The sequence below is a fragment of the Telmatherina bonti genome (genome assembly GCF_933228915.1).
Source record: "Telmatherina bonti genome assembly, chromosome: 10".
NCBI classification, from domain to species: domain Eukaryota; kingdom Metazoa; phylum Chordata; class Actinopteri; order Atheriniformes; family Telmatherinidae; genus Telmatherina; species Telmatherina bonti.
The window spans coordinates 40,834,806-40,860,082 of NC_136628.1; the positions used below are offsets into that span (position 1 = coordinate 40,834,806).

General features: G+C 47.9%; 1 protein-coding gene across 3 annotated transcripts in view; it reads left to right on the top strand.

Annotated features, from left to right (window-relative positions):
- Positions 1-25,028, top strand: part of apbb3 (amyloid beta (A4) precursor protein-binding, family B, member 3) — a 40,115-nt gene extending 15,087 nt beyond the window's left edge. For 2 of the 3 annotated variants that reach the window (XM_079248156.1, XM_079248157.1), the window contains exons 5-11: positions 2,783-2,932; positions 11,409-11,536; positions 13,218-13,332; positions 23,090-23,171; positions 23,251-23,334; positions 23,496-23,791; positions 24,339-25,028. In XM_079248156.1, the coding sequence (XP_079104282.1) occupies positions 2,783-2,932; positions 11,409-11,536; positions 13,218-13,332; positions 23,090-23,171; positions 23,251-23,334; positions 23,496-23,791; positions 24,339-24,587 (1,104 nt within the window). In that variant the 3' untranslated portion in view covers positions 24,588-25,028. The remainder of the gene's footprint in view (positions 1-2,782; positions 2,933-11,408; positions 11,537-13,217; positions 13,333-23,089; positions 23,172-23,250; positions 23,335-23,495; positions 23,792-24,338) is intronic. The other variant, XM_079248158.1, reaches the window with a different exon arrangement.
- The last annotated feature ends 249 nt before the right edge of the window (positions 25,029-25,277 follow it).

Genomic DNA, 25,277 nt, shown 5'->3' on the forward strand with positions numbered 1-25,277 from the left:
GAGTTAACTGGTAGGAACGTGTTACTGGTGAGTTAACTGGTGGGAACGTGTTACTGGCGAGTTAACTGGTGAAAATGTGTTACTGGTGAGTTAACTGGTAGGAACGTGTTACTGGTGAGTTAACTGGTGGGTACGTGTTACTGGTGAGTTAACTGGATGGAACGTGTTAATGGTGAGTTAACTGGTGGAAACGTGTTACTGGTGAGTTAACTGGATGGAACGTGTTAATGGTGAGTTAACTGGTTGGAATATGTTACTGGTGAGTTAACTGGTGGAAACGAGTTACTGGTGAGTTAACTGGTTGGAATGTGTTACTGGTGAGCTAACTGGTGGGAACGTGTTAATGGTGAGTTAACTGGTTGGAATATGTTACTGGTGAGTTAACTGGTGGAAACGTGTTACTGGTGAGTTAACTGGTGGGAACGTTTTACTGGTGAGCTAACTGGTGGGAACGTGTTACTGGTGAGGTAACCGGTGGCAACGTGTTACTGGTGAGTTAACTGGCGAAACCGTGCTACTGGTGAGCTAACTGGTGAAAATGTGTTACTGGTGAGTTAACTGGTAGGAACGTGTTACTGGTGAGTTAACTGGTGGGAACGTGCTACTGGTGAGTTCACTGGTTGGAATATGTTACTGGTGAGTTAACTGGTTGGAATGTGTTACCGGTGAGTTAACTGGTTGGAATGTGTTACCGGTGAGCTAACTGGTAGGAACGTGTTACTGGTGAGTTAACTGGTGGGAACGTGTTACTGGTGAGTTAACTGGTTGGAATATGTTACTGGTGAGTTAACTGGTGGAAACGTGTTACTGGTAAGCTAACTGGTGGGAACGTGTTACTGGTGAGTTAACTGGTAGGAACGTGTTACTGGTGAGTTAACTGTTGGGAACGTGTTACTGGTGAGTTAACTGGTGGGAATGTGTTACTGGTGAGGTAACCAGTGGCAACGTGTTACTGGTGAGTTAACTGGTAGGAACGTGTTACTGGTGAGCTAACTGGTGGGAACGTGTTACTGGTGAGTTAACTGGTAGGAACGTGTTAATGGTGAGTTAACTGGTTGGAATATGTTACTGGTGAGTTAACTGGTGGAAACGTGTTACTGGTAAGCTAACTGGTGGGAACGTGTTACTGGTGAGTTAACTGGTAGGAACGTGTTACTGGTGAGTTAACTGTTGGGAACGTGTTACTGGTGAGTTAACTGGTTGGAATGTGTTACTGGTGAGCTAACTGGTTGGAATGTGTTACCGGTGAGCTAACTGGTAGGAACGTGTTACTGGTGAGTTAACTGGTGGGAACGTGTTACTGGTGAGTTCACTGGTTGGAATATGTTACTGGTGAGTTAACTGGTAGGAACGTGTTACTGGTGAGTTAACTGGTGGGAACGTGTTACTGGTGAGTTAACTGGTTGGAATATGTTACTGGTGAGTTAACTGGTGGAAACGTGTTACTGGTAAGCTAACTGGTGGGAACGTGTTACTGGTGAGTTAACTGGTAGGAACGTGTTACTGGTGAGTTAACTGTTGGGAACGTGTTACTGGTGAGTTAACTGGTGGGAATGTGTTACTGGTGAGGTAACCAGTGGCAACGTGTTACTGGTGAGTTAACTGGTGGAAAAGTGATACTGGTGAGTTAGGTGGTGAAAACGTGTTACTGGTGAGGTAACTGGTGGCAACGTGTGACTGGTGAGTTAACTGGTGGGAATGTGTTACTGGTGAGGTAACCAGTGGCAACGTGTTACTGGTGAGTTAACTGGTGGAAAAGTGATACTGGTGAGTTAGGTGGTGAAAACGTGTTACTGGTGAGGTAACTGGTGGCAACGTGTGACTGGTGAGTTAACTGGTGAAACTGAGTTACTGGTGTGCTCACTGGTGGAAATGTCTTACTGGTCAGTTAACTGGTGGCAACGCGTTACTGGTGAGTTAAGTGGTGAAAACGTGTTACTGGTGAGTTACATGGTAGAAACGTGTTACTGGTGAGTTAACTGGTAGGAACGTGTTACTGGTAAGTTAAGTGTTGGAAACGTGTTACTGGTGAGTTAAGTGGTGAAAACGTGTTACTGGTGAGTTACATGGTAGAAACGTGTTACTGGTGAGTTAACTGGTAGGAACGTGTTACTGGTAAGTTAAGTGGTGGAAACGTGTTACTGGTGAGTTAACTGGTAGGAACGTGTTACTGGTGAGTTAAGTGGTGAAAACGTGTTACTGGTGAGTTAACTGGTAGGAATGTGTTACTGGTAAGTTAAGTGTTGGAAACGTGTTACTGGTGAGTTAACTGGTAGGAATGTGTTACTGGTAAGTTAAGTGTTGGAAACGTGTTACTGGTGAGTTAACTGGTAGGAATGTGTTACTGGTAAGTTAAGTGTTGGAAACGTGTTACTGGTGAGTTAACTGCTGGCAACAGTTCGAGTTAGGTGGTGGAAACAGGGCGAGGGTGGTGAGTGAACTGGTAAAACCAATAGTTAACTCTTGGAAATAGTTTAGGTAACTGGTGAAACAGAGCCCCGCTAATGGAAGATGGATCAGCATCATTTTTACATAACATAATTTTATTCTGGAGGCCAATGGTTGATGTTGTCATATGAAATTGAAGAAAAATGTAATCAGCTCTAATCTCTCTTTCTGTCTGAGTAAAGCTCTCTCTACCACATTTTTATGGAGAATTAATCTGCATTAATCTGATTTAATCTCTCTGACCTGATTTGTGTTTTCACCCAACAACCCACTGACTCCTCCACCCACCTGTCTATCCAACTCCACCTGTCTCTGGCCACCTGTCTGTGTGCAGTGTTTTGCCGTGCGCTCTCTGGGCTGGCTGCAGGTTGAGGAGGAGGACCTGTCTCCTGGTCGCAGCAGTCTTGCCGTCAGCAACGTCATCCAGCAGCTGTCTCACTGCAGCAGCCCCGAGCAGACAGACCGGCAGGGAGCCTGGGGGGAGGTGAGACTGCTGTGCTGCTCTGAGAGGCAGAACTCTGTAACTGCATGCGCTCAGATGTATAGGCTGTTTCTCAGTTCAGGTTCTGCACACCTCCAAGTCTGCAGACTGCGTAGGCAAAGAAGTGTTCTACATCGTCTGCATACAGATGAACTTCCTGCCAGTAAAATGAGACGGCTTATCTTGTGGATGAGAATTACCCATAGCGCTCCAGTTCTCCGTTGCCTAGCAACTAGATATGTCAAGTTTATCTCATTACTGATCCCATTCTTCCACAAAAACATGAAATATGTTTAACATGACAGAAAATGGTAGCAGTAGTTTAAATGAGATTTCTATTCAATTCAATCAAATTCAATTCAACTTTATTTATATAGCGTCAAATCACGGCAATGCCATCTCAAGACGCTTTACAGACAGAGGGGAAAACATAATGAAGGCCAATTCATAACAGCCTATATAAGGAAACCAACAGATTGAGTTGAGTCCAACTCAATCTCCCATCCTGAGCAAGCACACTGGCGACAGTGGGAAGGAAAAAACTCCCTTTTAACAGGAAGGAAACCTCCGGCAGAACCCGGCTCAGGACAGGCAGCCATCTGCCTCTGCTGTGTGGGGGGAAGAGGACAGAAAGACAACAGACAACAGGAACTGCTACTCCCGGCCAGGGAGACCTGCTGAGACAGGAGACATACATGTTAATGATGCAGCACTGTTATGGGGGGGGGGGTAAAAGAGAGAGATAAAGAGAAAAAGAAAGAAGCTCAGTGTATCAGGAAATGTCCCTCAGCAGTCTAAACCTATAGCAGCATAACTAAGGGATGCTAACCATCCCTAGCTATAGGACTTATCAAAAAGATAAGTCTTCAGCCTAGTCTTAAAGGTGGGGAGGGTGTCTGCTTCCCTAACACTAACTGGGAGCTTATTCCATAAGAGAGGGGCCTGATAACCAAAGGCTCTGCCTCCTGCTCGGCTCTTTGAGACTCTAGGAACCACAAGTAAGCCTGCAGTCTGCGAACGAAGTACTCTGCTTGGTATATAAGGAACAATGAGGTCTTTGATATATAGTGGTGCCTGGTTGTGGAGGGCTTTATATGTAAGGAGAAGGATTTTAAATTCTATTCTAGATTCAACAGGCAGCCAATGAAGAGAGGCTAAAACTGGAGAAATATGATCTCTCCTGCTGGTTCTGGTCAGGACTCTGGCTGCAGAATTCTGGATCAGCTGAAGGCTTTTCAGGGCATATTTAGGACAGCCCAGTAATAGAGAGTTACAGTAATCTAGTCTCGAAGTAACAAAAGCGTGAACCAGTTTTTCTGCATCACTCTGAGACAGAATGTCCCTAATTTTGGCTATATTACGTAAATGAAAGAAGGCTGTTTTAGTAACCTGCTTAATATGTGGGCCAAAGGACAGGTCAGGGTCAAATATTACTCCAAGGTTTCTCACTGTAGCACTGGAAGCTAAAGTAATGCCATCCAGGTTCATTACAAAACCGGAAAATTTAGCTCTGAGTTTTTCAGATCCAACGAGAATTACTTCAGTCTTATCTGAGTTTAAGAGGAGAAAATTTCTAGACATCCAAGTCTTTATGTCTATGAGACAATTTTGTAACCTATCGGGCTGATTTGTTTCATCTGGTTTAAAGGATAAGTATATCTGAGTATCATCTGCATAACAATGAAAGTTTATTCCATGCTGTCTAATAATTTTGCCTAAAGGGAGCATATATATACACACACAAAGGAATTTCTTTTCCTTTGAGTGTAAATGAGCAACATGAGGCGGTTTAGACGAGCTCTCCTCTGGCTGACAGCTCATCCTGTCAAGCTGACGTTAACTTCAGTGGAAAATAATCCTTGTTAGACACATTTACAGTCGTCCTCATATGTATTCATACCCTCCCATTAAAGAAGGAGGAAACTGCTGCCTGGGAAATAAGATGAAACTGACTAAAGTCAGAATAAATAAAAGTTTGATGAAAATCATGACATTATTTTCTAATTCTGGTTCAACAGAAAGATTTTTTACAAAGCAAACAAACATGATAATAAATGTTCCATCAGTCATAAACTAATATTTAGTAGAAGAATCCTGTGATGTTTCCAGTCCAGTCAGGTGTTTTCTGTTCCTCCCAGTCAGACTTCTGCACCTGTTGACAGGTATTTTGTCCCCCTGTTCATCAGTAAAATGCTCTGATTTGTCCAGGACACGTTTGTTTGTTTGTTTCTTTAACTCATTAAATGACAGTGTCTTATATGACTGGATTATAATTTAACATGTTTAATTATTGTTCCTTATTCCAGTCTCCAGTTATCTGAGTGACTGGAATAAATTCAGTCTTTTCTTTAAAGGGTTCCTACAACGGTATTTGGAGTTTTCTGAGCTTTCTACAGTGTTACAGTGTTGAATCCTCATCAGACATGTGAACGACACTGTTTTTTATCACCTAAACACATGTTTGAGTTTGAGTTCCAGCACTCTTTCCGTTCGGTTTCCATGGCAACGAAAAATGCGTGGTTTTAGAGAGTTTTTTCTACGTGGAAATCCTTGTGACGTCCTGGGGGATAAGGTTGGGTGATTGGTTACCTTCTACTGGTTAACAAGGGCATGTACAAATACATCAGGCGGGTGGAAAACGTGGGATAAAGTTATTTCCAACAATGGCTGGTGAGTTTACCAAAGAGAGACATCCTGCTGCATTCGTTGCTGTGGGTTGCTGTTTTCCACTTCGTTTTCAGGCTCTGATTCAGGTTCCAACATGTAGGGCTGGATGCTATGTGTTGACATTGTAGTTTGGGTTTTTTATTGAGTTCATATGAGCCTAATCCTTCTGTTTATGAGACGTTACAATGACGGTGAAAGCAGGTGCGGTGCGCGCTCCCGATGTAGTGCAGTGGTGGGAGGCGGGGCTTAATGCGGAAGAGTCTCAATCCACTCGTTTTGCCCACAGACATCATATACACTGAGACGCCTCATTGAGCGCTGGAGAGTGAACCAGCGTCGCCGCCATATTGGATGGGTCTCCGCTGTCGAGTTTTGCTGCAGCGTCAACGTAGTTTCCCCACAAAACTTTTTTGTGGAACCACGCATATATTAGACACTAAAAAAAACACTTTTCTACATAATTGGTTGATAAATAATATTAACACAGTGAATAATCTCCTGAATGCAAGTGAATTGTTAGAATTATTATGATATTATTATTAGAATTATTCCTACACACCAAGAACCCAGTAGAGGCAACACAGGATTAAAAAGTAGAAGTAGAAAAAAAGCGTAGCTTCATATATGAGTAACGAAGCAGAGCGCTGGAGGATTTAATGTACTGCACAAAGGACAATCATGAGACAACAAGTGGGGAGAAGACATTACATTTAACAAAGAATGAATGAAGAATAAAATAAACCTAAATTAACACTAATACACACACACACACACACACACACATATATATATATATATATATATAAATATATATATATATATATATATATATAAATATATATATATATATATATATATATATATATAAATATAAATAAATATATATATATATATATATATATATATATATATATATATATATATATATATATATATATGTATATATTTATACTTTTCAACACCAGTCTGAGACAAAGAGTCCCAGTGCTGTGCAAGTAAACACCTTTCAGGACCCATTCCAGTTTGCATATCGTAATGGATTTGGGGTTGAAGATGCCATCATATACCTGCTCCAGAGAGCACACTCTCATCTGGACCATTCAGGCAGCACTCTGAGGGTCATGTTCTTTCATTTCTCAGTGCTTTTAATACCATTCAGCCTGCTTTGTTATGTGAGAAGCTCCATAAATTCCAGGTGGATACCTCCACAACCACCTGGATCTATGACTACCTCACAAACAGACCCCAGTTTGTGAGACTGAAAGGTTGTGTGTCTGAGATGGAGGTCAGCAGCACTGGTGCACCACAAGGAACTGTACTCTGGCCATTCCTCTTCACTCTGTACACCTCAGACTTCCAGTACAACTCTGAGTCCTGTCATCTGCAGAAATACTCTGATGACTCTGCAGTTGTGGGGTGTATCAGGGATGGACAAGAAGCAGAGTACAGAGAACTGGTCAGTCAGTTTGTTAAATGGTGCGGTGACAATCATCTCATATTAAATAGCAGCAAAACAAAAGAGATGATTGTTGACTTCAGGAGGAAGAAGAATAAACAAAGCACTGTTTCCATCCTGGGAGAGGAGGTGGAGGTGGTGGAGGAATACAAGTATCTTGGAGTTCAGCTGGACAACAAACTGGACTGGAAATGCAACACTGACTACATCTACAAGAAAGGTCAGAGCAGACTGTACTTCTTAAGGAAGCTGAGATGGTTTAACGTCTGCACCAAGATGTTGCATATCTTCTAGAAGTCTGTTGTGGAGAGTGCAGTCAGCTTTGCAGCATCTGCTGGGGTAGTAGCATCAGAACCAGAGACTTGAAGAGAATCAACAAACTGATCCAGAAAGCTGCTTCTGTGCTTGGAGTAACTCTGGAGCCGCTGGAGCTGATTGTCCAAAGAAGAATGCTGCACAAGCTGATGAAGATGATGGAGGATTCTTCACACCCTCTCCACAACACAGTGATGAAACAACAAAGTGTGTTCAGTGAGAGGCTTCTTCAGGTCCCATGTAAGACTGAAAGATACAGAAGATCATTCCTGCCAGCAGCCATCAGCCTCCGGAACAAGACCTCCTCTAGTTATTATTATTATATACTACAATATTGAATTTCCCTTTGGGAATTAATAAAGTACTCTTCATTTCATTTCATTATATATATCTATATCTATATCTATCTATCTATATATATATATATATATATATGTGTGTGTGTGTGTGTGTATCTGTATATATATGTGTATATACATACACTATTCACAAAAAGTTAGGGATATTCAGCTTTTGGGTGAAATTTCACAACAAGCCTAAAATGCATTCAAACCTGTACAGGTGAACTTAATGTGATCTTCTCTAAGCTTTTAAATGCACATGTCCAACTGTTAAATGTTTCAATAAATTTTGCACAAGTTGCTGTTCTCTAACAAGGAGCTTAACGGCAAAAATCACGGCAGGTGTGTGATCCTTGAATTGACCAATAAATGTCCTGGTTCAATTAGAGCTGGTGTTTAAACAGTTGTCCTCATCATGCTGTTCACATTTTGACATCATGAGACCAAGACGACACCTAACAATGGAACAACAGTCCCTTGCCATTGCCATGCTTCAAACAGGACGTTCTCAGCCTGCACTCTCTCCAGACCTGAATCCCATTGAAAACCTGTGGGATCAGCTGAGCCGTCGTGTAGAGGCTCGAGACCCTGCACCCCAGAACCTCAATGACCTGAGGGCTGCCCTTCAAGAAGAGTGGGATGCCATGCCTCAGCAGGCAATAAGTTGCCTTGTGAACAGCATGAGACGTCGTTGTCAAGCTGTAATTGATGCTCAAGGACACATGACCAGATATTGAGATGTTCACATTTTTTGTTGTGGTGTAACTACCATTGTTGTTACCTTTTGTGTTGAATGAATTTTTTGAGATGAGGAAATCAGTAGTGCATCCTTCTACTTAAATGTCTTACTTTTGTGATATTATATCACTGTAGCATGAACATATTGGGGTTAACCCTATTTTCCATACATTTCACCTGAAAGCCAAATATCCCTAACTTTTTGTGAGTAGTGTGTGTATAATGTAATATTACTTATGAGTGCTATATTTTATTATTAAACCTACATAAAATGAAACATCCTGGCTCTAATGTCTTGCTGTTCAGTACACAGCAAAATTTGGATTGTCTTATTTAAATCTTACTCCAAGGTTTTTGGAAAGTTAGCAGCCCTTGTGTACCAGGAAATGTCCCTCAGCAGTCTAAACCTATCGCAGCATAACTAAGGGATAGTTAGATAGCTAATGATCCCTAACTATAGGACTTATCAAAATATTTTAACTTAAAAGCACGTTGTTTTTTAATGTTTTACAGTGATCTGTATCATAATATCTCTACCCTTTGTAACAAACCAAACTGTGAGGAAAAACAGGTAAAAATCAGTTAAGTTATTGTTGTGGTTGGACCTACACCTTACAAATAAATGCATTGGAGGCGCATGGGAGACCCATCCAAGATGGCGGCGTGATGAGACGTCAGCTCGTATCGGCGGCGTGATACAATGCGGCGTCTACGTATATATGATGTCTATGGTTTTGCCCACAGGCTGATCTGACAGCCTACGGAGAGGGTCGGTCTGAAGTAAATAAAGCCATTTGTGACAATAACTCCATCAATCCCAGCCCTTCTGGGCTCAGAAATAAACATAAATTAGCCTGAAATGCACAGAGTAGTTCCACATTCATGAAAGGGGACGAAGACATCTGAGGACGACTGGAATGAAATCCATTGTGGTTATTGGACACAATGTCCTCCCAGCTTGTCTGCTGGGACAAATATGTGTGTTTATACATAATAATAAATAAATAAACGGTCTGGCTGGTGTGGTACCTACACCGGCGCTCTGCTGCTCATTCTGTTCTATCAGGAGAGCAATGAATTCTGGGATAGGAGAGGGCGCTTAGGATGAATCTCTGGTCGCCTTCGTTTTAAGCTGATCTGGAGCCAGACGAAGGGGCGGACTGGGAGGACTGGGAGGGAGGACTGGGAGGACAGCATTGGGTGCCAATATGATGTATGCAGCCGACGAATCCCGCACTTGGAAGTGTGCAGAACCTGAACTGAGACACAGCCATAATGTGTTCAGGATGAACACGGGGATGATGGTAAATCTGGCTGCTGCCGTGTTTAAAGAAATATAGCAATCATAGAAATCTCCTGTTATCATTTTCTGCAACAAATTTATTTTTCATTTACAAGAATCCAACACATCAAATTTTGCAGGACGTTCAGCTCTATGTTCAGACATACAGGAGTTTGTCATGATCCATCCATCCATCCATCCATCTTCTGCCGCTTATCCGGGGTTGGGTCGCGGGGGCAGCAGCCTAAGCAGGGAAGCCCAGACTTCCCTCTCCCCAGCCACATTTACCAACTCTGCGGGGGGGATCCCAAGGCGTTCCCAGGCCAGCCGAGAGATATAATCCCTCCAGCGTGTCCTCGGTCTTCCCCGGGGTCTCCTCCCAGAGGGACGTGCCTGGAACACCTCACCAGGGAGGTCCAGGAGGCATCCTGACCAGATGCCCGAGCCACCTCAACTGGTTCCTCTCGATGCGGAGGAGCAGCGGCTCTACTCTAATCTCCTCCCGGATGACCGAGCTCCTCACCCTATCTCTAAGGGAGAGCCCGGCCACCCTGCGGAGGAAACTCATTTCAGCCGCCTGTATACGAGATCTCCTTCTTTCGGTCACGACCCACAGCTCATGACCATAGGTGAGGGTAGGAACGTAGATCGACTGGTAAATGGAGAGCTTCGCCTTCTGGCTCAGCTCCTTCTTCACCACGACAGACCGGCGCAGAGTCCGCATTACTGCAGATCACGACCAGATGAAGCCAACAGGACCACTTCATCTGCAAAAAGCAGGGACCCAATCCTGAGGCCACCAAGTCGGATCCCCTCAACCCCTCGGCTGCGCCTAGAAATTCTGTCCATATAAGTTATGGACAGAATCGGTGATAAAGGGCAGCCTTGGCGGAGTCCAACCCTCACCGGAAACGAATCCGACTTACTACCGGCAATGTGGACCAAGCTCTGACACTTTTCGTACAGGGACCGGACAGCTCATACAAGGGGGTCCGGTACCCCATACTCCCGGAGTACCCCCCACAGGAGCCCCCGGGGGACACGGTCGAATGCCTTCTCCAGGTCCACAAAGCACATGTAGACTGGTTGGGCAAACTCCCATGCCCCCTCCAGGACCCCAAAGAGGGTATAGAGCTGGTCCACTGTTCCGCGACCAGGATGAAAACCACACTGCTCCTCCTCAATCCGGGATTCGACTATCCGGCGGACCCTCCTCTCCAGGACCCCTGAATAGACCTTACCAGGGAGGCTGAGGAGTGTGATTCCCCTGTAATTGGAACACACCCTCCGGTCCCCCTTCTTAAAAAGGGGGACCACCACCCCAGTCTGCCAATCCAGCGGCACTGCCCCCGATTTCCACAAATCAGAGCACTGATCAGGAAGACTCCCCTAGTCCCACAAAACTACAACAGCTATTCAGATACTCTGAAACCTTCCCAACAAAGCCTCCAGACCATTCTGTACCATTGTGACCCAATGCCCTACTGTACCCTAGCGAGCTGTTCCGTACCGTCCCACACTATCCCATCCTGGACAGTCCCATAATGGACTCTCCCAAACTGAGCTCTCCTTTTCTGGACTGGGCTTATAGAAAAAGGGTCTAATACACAGACTGGTCATCAAAACAACAGCAATCTGTTCACACTGAAAACATGTTTCCGTCCTCGTGTCCATCTACAGGGTCGGGAGATGATGCTGGTTCTGAAGAAAGAAACCGTGACCCTGTTGGACCCTTTAGACCACACCCTCCTCCACTGTCAGCCAATCATCAACATCCGTGTCTGGGGGGTGGGCTGCAACAATGGCAGGTTAGCCAATCAAATAGTAGCTGGCTGGACTCTCGTTCATTCTGTTGACCAATCACAAAGCAGCAGATCATTTCTGGGCTAAATATAGGTTTTTCCTTCTTTTTTTTTTTTACGTCTGATGTAGCCTAATTGGTAGTTTCCCAGGCAACAGCAGATGAGGATCATGGTGTTTGAAAGTTTGAAACATTTCAAACATTTCTTTGGGTTTTATCAGCAAAAATCAAGTATAGTTTTCATAAATATATATTTGACCAAAGTCTAATCATAATCACATCCAAATGAAAGTCTCATAGCTTATAGCTTATAATTTTTATATTTTTTACTTGTTTTTATCTTTGTTCAGCACTTTGGTCAACTAAGGTTGTTGTAAAGCGCTTTATGAATAAAATTTGATTTGATTTGATTTGATAATGAGTTATGTATAAATGCATTGGTGACAGCACACCCAGCAGAAGGCTGCGGTAGTTGAAAGGGGAGAAAGACCACCGTGGATCATCAGCCTGACATTTCCTATTGAAATGGAGGAGCATCCAGACTCTTTACCCAGAGAGAGGGAGGCAAAACATCCAAGAGAGGAAAAAGAAATAATGTGGAGAAAAGGAGAGTGTACATGGTTGTAGTGTTTAGCAGATGGAGATGGTTAATGAGGGACTTCAGGTGGAGGTTGCACCTTCCTGCTGGACAGGTAAGTTCATCCAGTCTAACAGGGAAGGTTATTTTGGCGTTATGTTAGAAACACTGTCAAGGTTGTGTAGAAAACTGGTGTAATCATTGTATTATGAGAGGAATGTTGTATTGACTCCAGGAAGAATAGCTGTATTGCAACAGCTAATGGAGATCAAAATAAATACAAATACAAATGCAAACAGGGCAGGTAGTCCAGCAGCTACTTTATCCTCCGTCTGAGTCACATCATTTACTGTTACTGTTGTATAAAACACAGAGATGCTAATTTGTTAGTTAGCCTACAGTGTGAAAGCTCCATTGCAGCAGTTGCCGTTACTCTTCACAGAAGTCTTACCTGCAGGACATTGTGCGCTGCTTTCACACACATTTTCAGGGTTTTCCCTCCTTCTAGTCACACCATGACATTGGCTGTTTGCAGCAGTTTGGTACCAAATACATGGAAGCCAGCTTATTAATTATTGGAATCAATAAAAGAATTACATCTCGTTCTGCACCTCATCACCTGACAGGACACTTGTGCAAGATGTTGACATTTTCACATTTGTGACTCTGTGCAGCTTCCATAGTGGTAAAAACGTGCTAAAACAGCGATGCGGCAGAGAGCGCGACTCGACGTATGCATTCAGTTAGAGCATTACGAGATGAATGACTAGAATTCTCACACACTGCTGCTTTTTTTGCACATGCCCAGAAAGATCCACCTGCACCACCTGTGACTGCATGGAGGTGGGACCAGAGTCTGTGGGAGGAGCTAGGCTAACAGTGCTTGTGCTAAGCTAGGCAACGGTCACTCCTACCTGGTAGTTCCTGCATGCTGAGATCTAACACTGTCACTCTCTGTTTCTTTGCCATGCCCCCTCACCTGGGCAGGGACAGGTAAACCTAGACACTCACAGAGACATCTCACAGTCTCAACCTCAGGGTCATTTATTTATTCACTATCATGTCTTTCAACTGACCTGAGTGTGTGTTTGTGTGTGTGTGGTGTGTTCAGGGACTTTGCCTTTGTAGCGGGTGATAAGGACAGCTGTGTTCTAAAGTGTCACGTGTTTCGTTGCGATGCTCCGGCCAAAACCGTCGCCACAGCGCTGCACGAGATGTGCTCCAAGGTAAGAGACTGCTGCTGACATACCTTACGGGGCGTTACCATAGCAACGCGTTAACCAGCTGGTTCAGATAAGCCGTCTTATAACAGGTGGATGAGAGAAACACGCTGCAGCCTGACAGCAGTTGTTTGGTATAAAACGTACATCGAGGCCAACGTAAAATAGTTCCTATATAAGCGGTAAAAGCGGATTAAACAACTCGGAACCGTCCGTTAGACAGTTATAATGCACGACACGGCGTCGAGACACGCAGCGTTGTTTAAAAATATTGGATAATTGTGTAAAATAAACGAAATCTGAATTTCAGTCAAAATGATTGTGATTTTAATTTTTGTCATAATCGATCAGCCCTACCGGGCTTCAGATAGAACCACAATCTTCTGCTCTGGCAGTGACTGCAGGCAGAACTGACAGACCCGGAGAAAACAACGAGAACTCTACGGAGCAGCAGGTGGTGACCTTCTTGCAGTCCAAAGGGATACTGCTGGACTGGGAAGGGATTGAAGCCTGCCATCCCCTGTGAAAAAAGTTTTACACGGCATTTCAAAACCATTAATGTACATCTGCATTATTATTTCAAACTGGTAAATTTCCAAATAAGATGAAAATAGCTAAAGTTATACCACTGTGTAAAGCTGGGGACAAACATCATTTTAAAAAATTATTAACTTGTCTCACTCCTGCCACAATTCTCTAAAATCTTAAGAAACTTTTTACAGATAGATGGAACAAATTCATAGACAAATTTAAGTCGACTTCTAAAACACAAGCGGACTCCTAGTCACCACTTTGGAACTCCTTGTCACCACAAGGGAACTCCTAGTCACCACTTTGGAACTCCTAGTCACCACAAGGAGACTCCTAGTCACCACTTTGGAACTCCTAGTCACCACAAGGAGACTCCTAGTCACCACAAGGGGACTCCTAGTCACCACTTTGGAACTCCTAGTCACCACAAGGAGACTCCTAGTCACCACAAGGAGACTCCTAGTCACCACAAGGGAACTCCTAGTCACCACTTTGGAACTCCTAGTCACCACAAGGAGACTCCTAGTCACCACTTTGGAACTCCTAGTCACCACAAGGAGACTCCTAGTCACCACAAGGGGACTCCTAGTCACCACTTTGGAACTCCTTGTCACCACAAGGGAACTCCTAGTCACCACTTTGGAACTCCTAGTCACCACAAGGAGACTCCTAGTCACCACAAGGGGACTCCTAGTCACCACTTTGGAACTCCTAGTCACCACAAGGAGACTCCTAGTCACCACAAGGGGACTCCTAGTAACCACAAGGGGACTCCTAGTCACCACTTTGGAACTCCTAGTCACCACAAAGGGACTACTAGTCACCAATTTGGAACTCCTAGTCAACACTTGGAACTCCTAATCACCACAAGGGGACTCCTAGTCACCACTTTGGAACTCCTTGTCACCACAAGGGAACTCCTAGTCACCACAAGGAGACTCCTAGTAACCACAAGGGGACTCCTAGTCACCACTTTGGAACTCCTAGTCACCACAAAGGGACTACTAGTCACCAATTTGGAACTCCTAGTCAACACTTGGAACTCCTAATCACCACAAGGGGACTCCTAGTCACCACTTTGGAACTCCTTGTCACCACAAGGGAACTCCTAGTCACCACTTTGGAACTCCTAGTCACCACAAGGAGACTCCTAGTCACCACAAGGGGACTCCTAGTAACCACAAGGGGACTCCTAGTCACCACTTTGGAACTCCTAGTCACCACAAAGGGACTACTAGTCACCAATTTGGAACTCCTAGTCAACACTTGGAACTCCTAATCACCACAAGGGGACTCCTAGTCACAACTTTGGAACTCTTAGTAACCACAAGGGGACTCCTAGTCACCACAAGGGAACTTCTACTCACTACAAGGGTGCTCCTAGTCACCACTTTGGAACTCCTAGTCACCACAAGGAGACTCCTAGTCACCACTTTGGAACCCCTAGTCACCACAAGGAGACTCCTAGTCACCACAAGGGGACTCCTAGTCATGACTTTGGAACTCCTAGTCACCACAAGGGGACTCCTAGTCACTACTTTGGAACTCCTAGTCACCACAAGGAGACTCCTAGTCACCACAAGGGGACTCCTAGTCACCACTTTGGAACTCCTAGTAACCACAAGGGGACTCCTAGTCACCACAAGGAGACTCCTAGTCACCACTTTGGAACTCCTAGCAACCACAAGGGGACTTCTAGTCACCACAAGGAGACTCCTAGTCACCACAAGGGGACTCCTAGTCACCACAAGGAGACTCCTAGTCACCACAAGAGAACTCCTAGTCACCACAAGGGAACATCTAGTCACCACAAGGGGACTCCTAGTCACCACTTTGGAACACCTAGTCACCACAAGGAGACTCCTAGTCACCACAAGGGAACTCCTGGTCACCACTTTGGAACTCCTAGTCACCACAAGGGAACTCCTAGTCACCACTTTGGAACTCCTAGTCACCACAAGGAGACTCCTAGTCACCACAAGGGGACTCCTAGTAACCACAAGGGGACTCCTAGTCACCACTTTGGAACTCCTAGTCACCACAAGGGGACTACTAGTCACCAATTTGGAACTCCTAGTCACCACAAGGGGACTCCTAGTCACAACTTTGGAACGCTTAGTAACCACAAGGGGACTCCTAGTCACCACAAGGGAACTTCTACTCACTACAAGGGTGCTCCTAGTCACCACTTTGGAACTCCTAGTCACCACAAGGAGACTCCTAGTCACCACTAGGGGGACTCCTAGTCACCGCTAGAGAGTTGCCTAGTCACCACTGGGGGGACTCCTAATCACCGCTAGAGGGACTCCTAGTCACCACTAGAGGGACTGCTAGTCACCGCTAGGGGGACTCATAGTAACCACTAGGGGGACTCCTAGTCACCGCTAGAGGTACTCCTAGTTACCGCTAGGGAGATGCCTAGTCACCACTAGGGGGACTCCTAGTCACCGCTAGAGGGACGCCTAGTCACCACCAGGGGACTCCTAGTCACAGCCAGAAGGACGTCTAGTCACCACCAGGGGACTCCTAGTCACAGCCAGAAGGACGTCTAGTCACCACTAGGGGACTCCTAGTCACCGCTAGAGGGACGCATAGTCAACACTAGAGGGACTCCTAGTTACCGCTATAGAGTTTCCTAGTCACCACTGGGGGGACTCCTAATCACCGCTAGAGGGACTCCTAGTCACCACTAGGGGGACTGCTAGTCACCGCTAGGGGGACTCCTAGTCACCACTAAATGGACTCCTAGTCACCGCTAGAGGTACTCCTAGTTACCGCTAGGGAGATGACTAGTCACCACTAGGGGGACTCCTAGTCACCACTAGAGAGATGGTTGTCACCACTAGGGGGACTTCTAGTCACCGCTAGGGGGACTCCTAGTCACCGCTAGGGGGACTCCTAGTCACAGCTAGGGGGACTCCTAGTCACCACTAGGGAGACTCCTTGTCACCGCTAGAGGGACGCCTACTCACCACTGGAGGGACTCCTAGTCACAGCTAGAGGGACTCCTTGTCACCACTAGGGGGATTCCTAGTCACCACTAGGGGGACTCCTAGTCACCACTAGGGAGATACCTAGTCATCACTAGGGTGACTCCTAGTTACCGCTGTGGGGACTCCTAGTCACCACTAAAGGGACTCCTAGTTACCACTAGGGAGATTCCTAGTCACCACTAGAGGGACTCCTAGTCACCACTGGGGGGACGCCTAGTCACCACTAGGGAGATGCCTAGTCACCACTAGGGGGACTCCTTGTCAACACTAAGGCGACTCCTAGTCACAGTTAGAGGAACATCTAGTCACCACTCGGTGGACTCCTAGTCAACACTAGGGGAGCTCCTAGTCACCACTAGGGAGACTCCTAGTCACCACTAGGGGGACTCATAGTCACCACTACAGGGATGCCTAGTCACCACTCGGTGGACTCCTAGTCAACACTAGGGGAACTCCTAGTCACCACTAGGGGGACTCCTAGTCACCGCTAGGGAGATGCCTTGTCACCACTCGGGAGACTCCTAGTCACCGCTAGAGTTGCCTAGTCACCACTTGGGGGACTCCTAATCACCGCTAGAGGGACGCCTAGTCACCACTAGGGGGACTCCTAGTCACCGCTAGAGGGACGCATAGTCAACACTAGGGGGACTCCTAGTCACCACTAGGGGGACTCCTAGTCACCGCTATAGAGTTACCTAGTCACCACTGGGGGGACTCCTAATCACCGCTAGTGGGACTCCTAGTCACCACTAAATGGACTCCTAGTCACCGCTAGAAGTACTCCTAGTTACCGCTAGGGAGATGACTAGTCACCACTAGGGGGACTCCTAGTCACCACTAGAGAGATACCTAGTCACCACTAGAGAGATACCTAGTCACCACTAGGGAGATGCCTAGTCACCACTAGGGCGATGCCTAGTCATCACTAGGGGGACTCCTAGTTACCGCTGGGGGAGACTCCTAGTCACCACTAAATGGACTCCTAGTTACCACTAGGGAGATGCCTAGTCACCACTAGGAAGATGCCTAGTCACCACTAGGGAGATGCCTAGTCACCACTAGGCGGACTCCTAATCACCACTAGGGAGATGCCTAGTCACCACTAGGGGGAGTCCTAGTCACCACTACAGGGACTCCTAGTCACCACTAGGGGGATTCCTATTCACCACTAGGGGGACTCCTAGTCACCACTAGGGGGATTCCTATTCACCACTAGGGGGATTCCTAGTCACCGCTAGGGGGACTCCTAGTCACCACTAGGGAGATGCCTAATCACCACGAGGGGTATTCCTAGTCACCACTAGGGGAACTCCTAGTCACCGCTAGGGGGACTCCTAGTCACCACTAGGGGGACTTCTAGTCACCGCTAGGGGGACTCCTAGTCACCACTAGGGAGACTCCTTGTCACCGCCAGAGGGACGCCTACTCACCACTGGAGGGACTCCTAGTCACCGCTAGAGGGACTCCTAGTCACCACTAGGGGGATTCCTAGTCACCACTAGGGGGACTCCTAGTCACCACTAGGGAGATGCCTAGTCACCACTAGGGCGATGCCTAGTCATCACTGGGGTGACTCCTAGTCACCACTAGGGGGACTCCTAGTCAACACTAAACGGACTCCTAGTTACCACTAGGGAGATACCTAGTCACCACTAGAGGGACTCCTACTCACCACTGGAGGGACTCCTAGTCACCGCTAGAGGGACTCCTTGTCACCACCAGGGGGATTCTTAGTCACCACTAGGGGGACTCCTAGTCACCACTAGGGAGATACCTAGTCACCACTAGGGCGATGCCTAGTCATCACTAGGGTGACTCCTAGTTACCGCTGGGGGGACTCCTAGTCAACACTAAGGCGACTCCTAGTCACAGTTAGAGGAACATCTAGTCACCACTAGGGGGACTCCTAGTCAACACTAGGGGAACTGCTAGTCACCACTAGGGAGACTCCTAGTCACCACTAGGGGGACTCATAGTCACCATTACAGGGATGCCTAGTCACCACTGGGGGGGCTCCTAGTCACTGCTAGAGGGACTCCTAGTCACCACTAGGGGGTCTCCTAGTCACAGCTAGAGGGACGCCTAGTCACCTCTAGGTTGACTCCTAGTCGACACTAGGGGGACTCCTAGTCACAGTTAGAGGGATGCTTAGTCACCACTAGGGGGACTCCTAGTCACCGCTAGAGGGACGCCTAGTCACCACTAGGGGACTCCTAGTCACAGCCAGAGGGACGTCAAGTCACCACTGGGGGGAGTCCTAGTCAGCGCTAGGGGGACTCCTAGTCACCACTAGGGGGACGCCTAGTCACCACTGGAGGGACTCATAGTCACAGCTAGAAGGACTCCTAGTCACCACTAGGGAGACTCCTAGTCACCACTAGGGGGACTCCTAGTCACCGCTAGAGGGACGCCTAGTCACCACTAGGGGGACTCCTAGTCACCACTAGAGGGACTCCTAGTCACCACTGGGGGGACGCCTAGTCACCACTAGGGAGATGCCTAGTCACCACTAGGGGGACTCCTTGTCAACACTAAGGCGACTCCTAGTCACAGTTAGAGGAACATCTAGTCACCACTCGGTGGACTCCTAGTCAACACTAGGGGAGCTCCTAGTCACCACTAGGGAGACTCCTAGTCACCACTAGGGGGACTCATAGTCACCACTACAGGGATGCCTAGTCACCACTCGGTGGACTCCTAGTCAACACTAGGGGAACTCCTAGTCACCACTAGGGGGACTCCTAGTCACCGCTAGGGAGATGCCTTGTCACCACTCGGGAGACTCCTAGTCACCGCTAGAGTTGCCTAGTCACCACTTGGGGGACTCCTAATCACCGCTAGAGGGACGCCTAGTCACCACTAGGGGGACTCCTAGTCACCGCTAGAGGGACGCATAGTCAACACTAGGGGGACTCCTAGTCACCACTAGGGGGACTCCTAGTCACCGCTATAGAGTTACCTAGTCACCACTGGGGGGACTCCTAATCACCGCTAGTGGGACTCCTAGTCACCACTAAATGGACTCCTAGTCACCGCTAGAAGTACTCCTAGTTACCGCTAGGGAGATGACTAGTCACCACTAGGGGGACTCCTAGTCACCACTAGAGAGATACCTAGTCACCACTAGAGAGATACCTAGTCACCACTAGGGAGATGCCTAGTCACCACTAGGGCGATGCCTAGTCATCACTAGGGGGACTCCTAGTTACCGCTGGGGGAGACTCCTAGTCACCACTAAATGGACTCCTAGTTACCACTAGGGAGATGCCTAGTCACCACTAGGAAGATGCCTAGTCACCACTAGGGAGATGCCTAGTCACCACTAGGCGGACTCCTAATCACCACTAGGGAGATGCCTAGTCACCACTAGGGGGAGTCCTAGTCACCACTACAGGGACTCCTAGTCACCACTAGGGGGATTCCTATTCACCACTAGGGGGACTCCTAGTCACCACTAGGGGGATTCCTATTCACCACTAGGGGGATTCCTAGTCACCGCTAGGGGGACTCCTAGTCACCACTAGGGAGATGCCTAATCACCACGAGGGGTATTCCTAGTCACCACTAGGGGAACTCCTAGTCACCGCTAGGGGGACTCCTAGTCACCACTAGGGGGACTTCTAGTCACCGCTAGGGGGACTCCTAGTCACCACTAGGGAGACTCCTTGTCACCGCCAGAGGGACGCCTACTCACCACTGGAGGGACTCCTAGTCACCGCTAGAGGGACTCCTAGTCACCACTAGGGGGATTCCTAGTCACCACTAGGGGGACTCCTAGTCACCACTAGGGAGATGCCTAGTCACCACTAGGGCGATGCCTAGTCATCACTGGGGTGACTCCTAGTCACCACTAGGGGGACTCCTAGTCAACACTAAACGGACTCCTAGTTACCACTAGGGAGATACCTAGTCACCACTAGAGGGACTCCTACTCACCACTGGAGGGACTCCTAGTCACCGCTAGAGGGACTCCTTGTCACCACCAGGGGGATTCTTAGTCACCACTAGGGGGACTCCTAGTCACCACTAGGGAGATACCTAGTCACCACTAGGGCGATGCCTAGTCATCACTAGGGTGACTCCTAGTTACCGCTGGGGGGACTCCTAGTCAACACTAAGGCGACTCCTAGTCACAGTTAGAGGAACATCTAGTCACCACTAGGGGGACTCCTAGTCAACACTAGGGGAACTGCTAGTCACCACTAGGGAGACTCCTAGTCACCACTAGGGGGACTCATAGTCACCATTACAGGGATGCCTAGTCACCACTGGGGGGGCTCCTAGTCACTGCTAGAGGGACTCCTAGTCACCACTAGGGGGTCTCCTAGTCACAGCTAGAGGGACGCCTAGTCACCTCTAGGTTGACTCCTAGTCGACACTAGGGGGACTCCTAGTCACAGTTAGAGGGATGCTTAGTCACCACTAGGGGGACTCCTAGTCACCGCTAGAGGGACGCCTAGTCACCACTAGGGGACTCCTAGTCACAGCCAGAGGGACGTCAAGTCACCACTGGGGGGAGTCCTAGTCAGCGCTAGGGGGACTCCTAGTCACCACTAGGGGGACGCCTAGTCACCACTGGAGGGACTCATAGTCACAGCTAGAAGGACTCCTAGTCACCACTAGGGAGACTCCTAGTCACCACTAGGGGGACTCCTAGTCACCGCTAGAGGGACGCCTAGTCACCACTAGGGGGACTCCTAGTCACCGCTAGGGAGATGCCTTGTCACCACTCGGGAGACTCCTAGTCACCACTAGGGGGACTCCTAGTCACCGCTAGGGAGATGCCTTGTCACCACTCGGGAGACTCCTAGTCACCACTAGGGGGACTCCTAGTCACCGCTAGAGTTGCCTAGTCACCACTGGGGGGACTCCTAATCACCGCTAGAGGGACTCCTAGTCACCACTAGGGGGACTCCTAGTCACCGTTAGAGGGACGCATAGTCAACACTAGGGGGTCTCCTAGTCACCACTAGGGGGACTCCTAGTCACCGCTAGAGAGTTGCCTAGTCACCACTGGGGGGACTCCTAATCACCGCTAGAGGGACTCCTAGTCACCACTAGGGGGACTGCCTAGTCACCGCTAGGGGGACTCATAGTAACCACTAGGGGGACTCCTAGTCACCTCTAGAGGTACTCCTAGTCACCCCTAGAGGGACGCCTAGTCACCACCAGGGGACTCCTAGTCACAGCCAGAAGGACATCTAGTCACCACCAGGGGACTCCTAGTCACAGCCAGAAGGACGTCTAGTCACCACTAGGGGACTCCTAGTCACAGCTAGAGGGACGCCTAGTCCACACAAGGGGGACTCTTAGTCACGACTAGGGGGACGCCTAGTCACCACTCGGGAGACTCCTAGTCACCACTAGGGGGACTCCTAGTCACCGCTAGGGAGATGCCTTGTCACCACTCGGGAGACTCCTAGTCACCACTAGGGGGACTCCTAGTCACCGCTAGAGTTGCCTCGTCACCACTGGGGGGACTCCTAATCACCGCTAGAGGGACTCCTAGTCACCACTAGGGGGACTCCTAGTCACCGTTAGAGGGACGCATAGTCAACACTAGGGGGTCTCCTAGTCACCACTAGGGGGACTCCTAGTCACCGCTAGAGAGTTGCCTAGTCACCACTGGGGGGACTCCTAATCACCGCTAGAGGGACTCCTAGTCACCACTAGGGGGACTGCCTAGTCACCGCTAGGGGGACTCATAGTAACCACTAGGGGGACTCCTAGTCACCGCTAGAGGTACTCCTAGTCACCCCTAGAGGGACGCCTAGTCACCACCAGGGGACTCCTAGTCACAGCCAGAAGGACATCTAGTCACCACCAGGGGACTCCTAGTCACAGCCAGAAGGACGTCTAGTCACCACTAGGGGACTCCTAGTCACAGCTAGAGGGACGCCTAGTCCACACAAGGGGGACTCTTAGTCACGACTAGGGGGACGCCTAGTCAACACTAGGGGGACTCATTGTCACAGTTTGAGTGACGTCTAGTTACCACTAGGGGGGCTCCTAGTCAACACAGCTGGGGGGACTCCTATTCACCACTAGAGGGACTCCTTGTCACCATTGGGGGGGGAGGGGACTAGAAATCCCTCTAGTTGTAAGAAAGTGAAATACGTTCTCTGGAGGCTGCCATTAGCATGCTAACATTACTGACTTACATGGACAGCAGGGGACACTGCTGCTTGTCTCTCAGCACTTTCAGCATTTTCTTCTGGACTTGTCCTTTTTGTCTGCAGATGATGTCTGAGAAGATGCTGATAAAACCCTCTCGATCTCTGACCATGGAGAGCATCTCACCTGAAGACTTGCCCCGCCAAGGTGACCTGCCTGGACCATCTGATTGGCTGGCTGTTTCTGTGATGTGTCCCTTATTGCTAATTTTTTTTGCCTGTTTCAGTGGAGGTTTTGGACACAGTCCGGCGGCAGGTCCAAAAGTTTGCTGTGGAGTACATCGGAAGCCTTCCCGTGTCCAGAGCCATGGGTGAGACAGAGACATACCTGTTCTCTGGGAAGTGAATCATTATAATAATAACCTACAAAATCTGTTTGTCACGCCATGTAGATTGCTCTAGAAAACAAATCTTGTAGACAGATGTTTCCAGGTGTAGTCAAGCAGGACTGATCTTTGCACGTGTGTTTCAGGTATGGAGGTGTTGAACCGAGCCATAGAGAGTATCATGAATGCCACAGACCGAGACGACTGGGAGAGGACGATCATCCATGTCACCGACAATGTCCTGTCTCTGTGGAAGGGGGAGGACGGTGACGAGCCCATCTGGGAGTGTCAGGTGCGCTTCCTCACCTTCCTGGGCGTCGGCCATGACAGCCACACCTTTGCTGTGATTGTGGACGGCGGCACGCAGCAGTTTGAGTGTCACGTGTTCTGGTGTGAACCAGATGCGGGGATCATCTCTGAGGCAGTCCAAGCCGCATGCATGGTAATGACTTAACACCTGAAAGGGAGTGTGTGATGGTGACTCAAGCACACCTGTACACACCTTCGCTCCAGCGTTAAAGTATAAAAACTTAATAAAGAGACGAATAAAAGCTAATAAAACTGCATGGGATCCAGACTCCACCACATATTAGCATCCATGTTAGCGATCAGCTGAACCCACAGCAGCGTAAACATTAGCTCGTTTCCACCCCTGTACTCAAAACAAGACTGATCCATCACAAGCAGGATAATGTCAGACTGGGACCAGTAAACCGTGAGACCTGGATGACGTTAAACTGGGACCACCATGTAACCTACTTTCGATAATTACTAATATTTACTAACCTGTAGAGCGTGTGAGGCATTCCCACCACAGAGCCTCTCTGTGACTGGTCCACATAAATGTGTTCTTCCTGTCTGATACTATTTTGGTGATGTTATTGATCAGTAAACATTAAAACTAAATCCAGTCCCGCTTGGACGGACTTTTGCTGTCTCCAGACCATCTCAGGGTGGTAATAATGTCCAACCGTCTTTCCTGTCCTTAGGTCCAGTACCAGAAGTGTCTAGTGGCTCAGACTCCGCCTCCAAGGACCAAATCATGGCGAGCAAATTCATCCAAAGTGAAACGAGCCAACTCCATGGACGCCGCTGCGTTCCCTCCGCTAACATCCCATCAGCACGGCAGCTCCACCTCCTTGATGACGAGGGTGAGGAAGGGCAATGGTGGCGGCGTGAGGAAGGGGATGATGGCATTCTTTGAAACTTTCCGGAACAAGCAGGCTGCCACCTCCTAGTGACAGCAGGAGCATGGCCACCAGACCCCGGTGGTCCTCCCGGACTGTGGTGATGTCATTGGCACACCTGAGCCGGCGACGTCAGCCTCACCTGTGGGGGCTATAGCTGAACAGCATGAATGTCTGACCAGTCAGAGTGATGGATACCTCCACGTCACCTGACCAAGTGATAAGTTATGATGACTCAGCAGGTTTTCTGCATTAAGCCGATTCCTCGAATTGTTCTGTAGAACAACATAGATCAACCCCTGTCCCATGTTTGTTTCTTTGTTTCAAGCTTGTAGTGAATCCTCAGACCTGCAGGACCTGATTTCCTGTCACATGACTAAAACCCCGCCCAGTGTGAGGGGGGGCGAGGGGGGGAGGGGCAGGTTATTGGCTGGAGCTGTGCCGTTAAAGAAGGGTTACAAACTGTCTGAAAATAAATAAAAGTAAGCACTTTGGCACAAAACCAACAAATGATGTCATGTATAAACAAAACAAAATAAAAAGAAGTTCTTCCTGCTTCCTCATGAAACGTTTCCTGGTTGGATGACCTATCACACAGAGCTACAAAGCAGAATTTAAGCAGATGTGCAATGAAACAATGCATTCAGGTCCAGGTGTTGGATAAAGACAAAAACATCTGCTCCGGTGTAACATCTGCATCCATGTGTCGACAAAATAAATAGTAAACAATGTGATTATTTC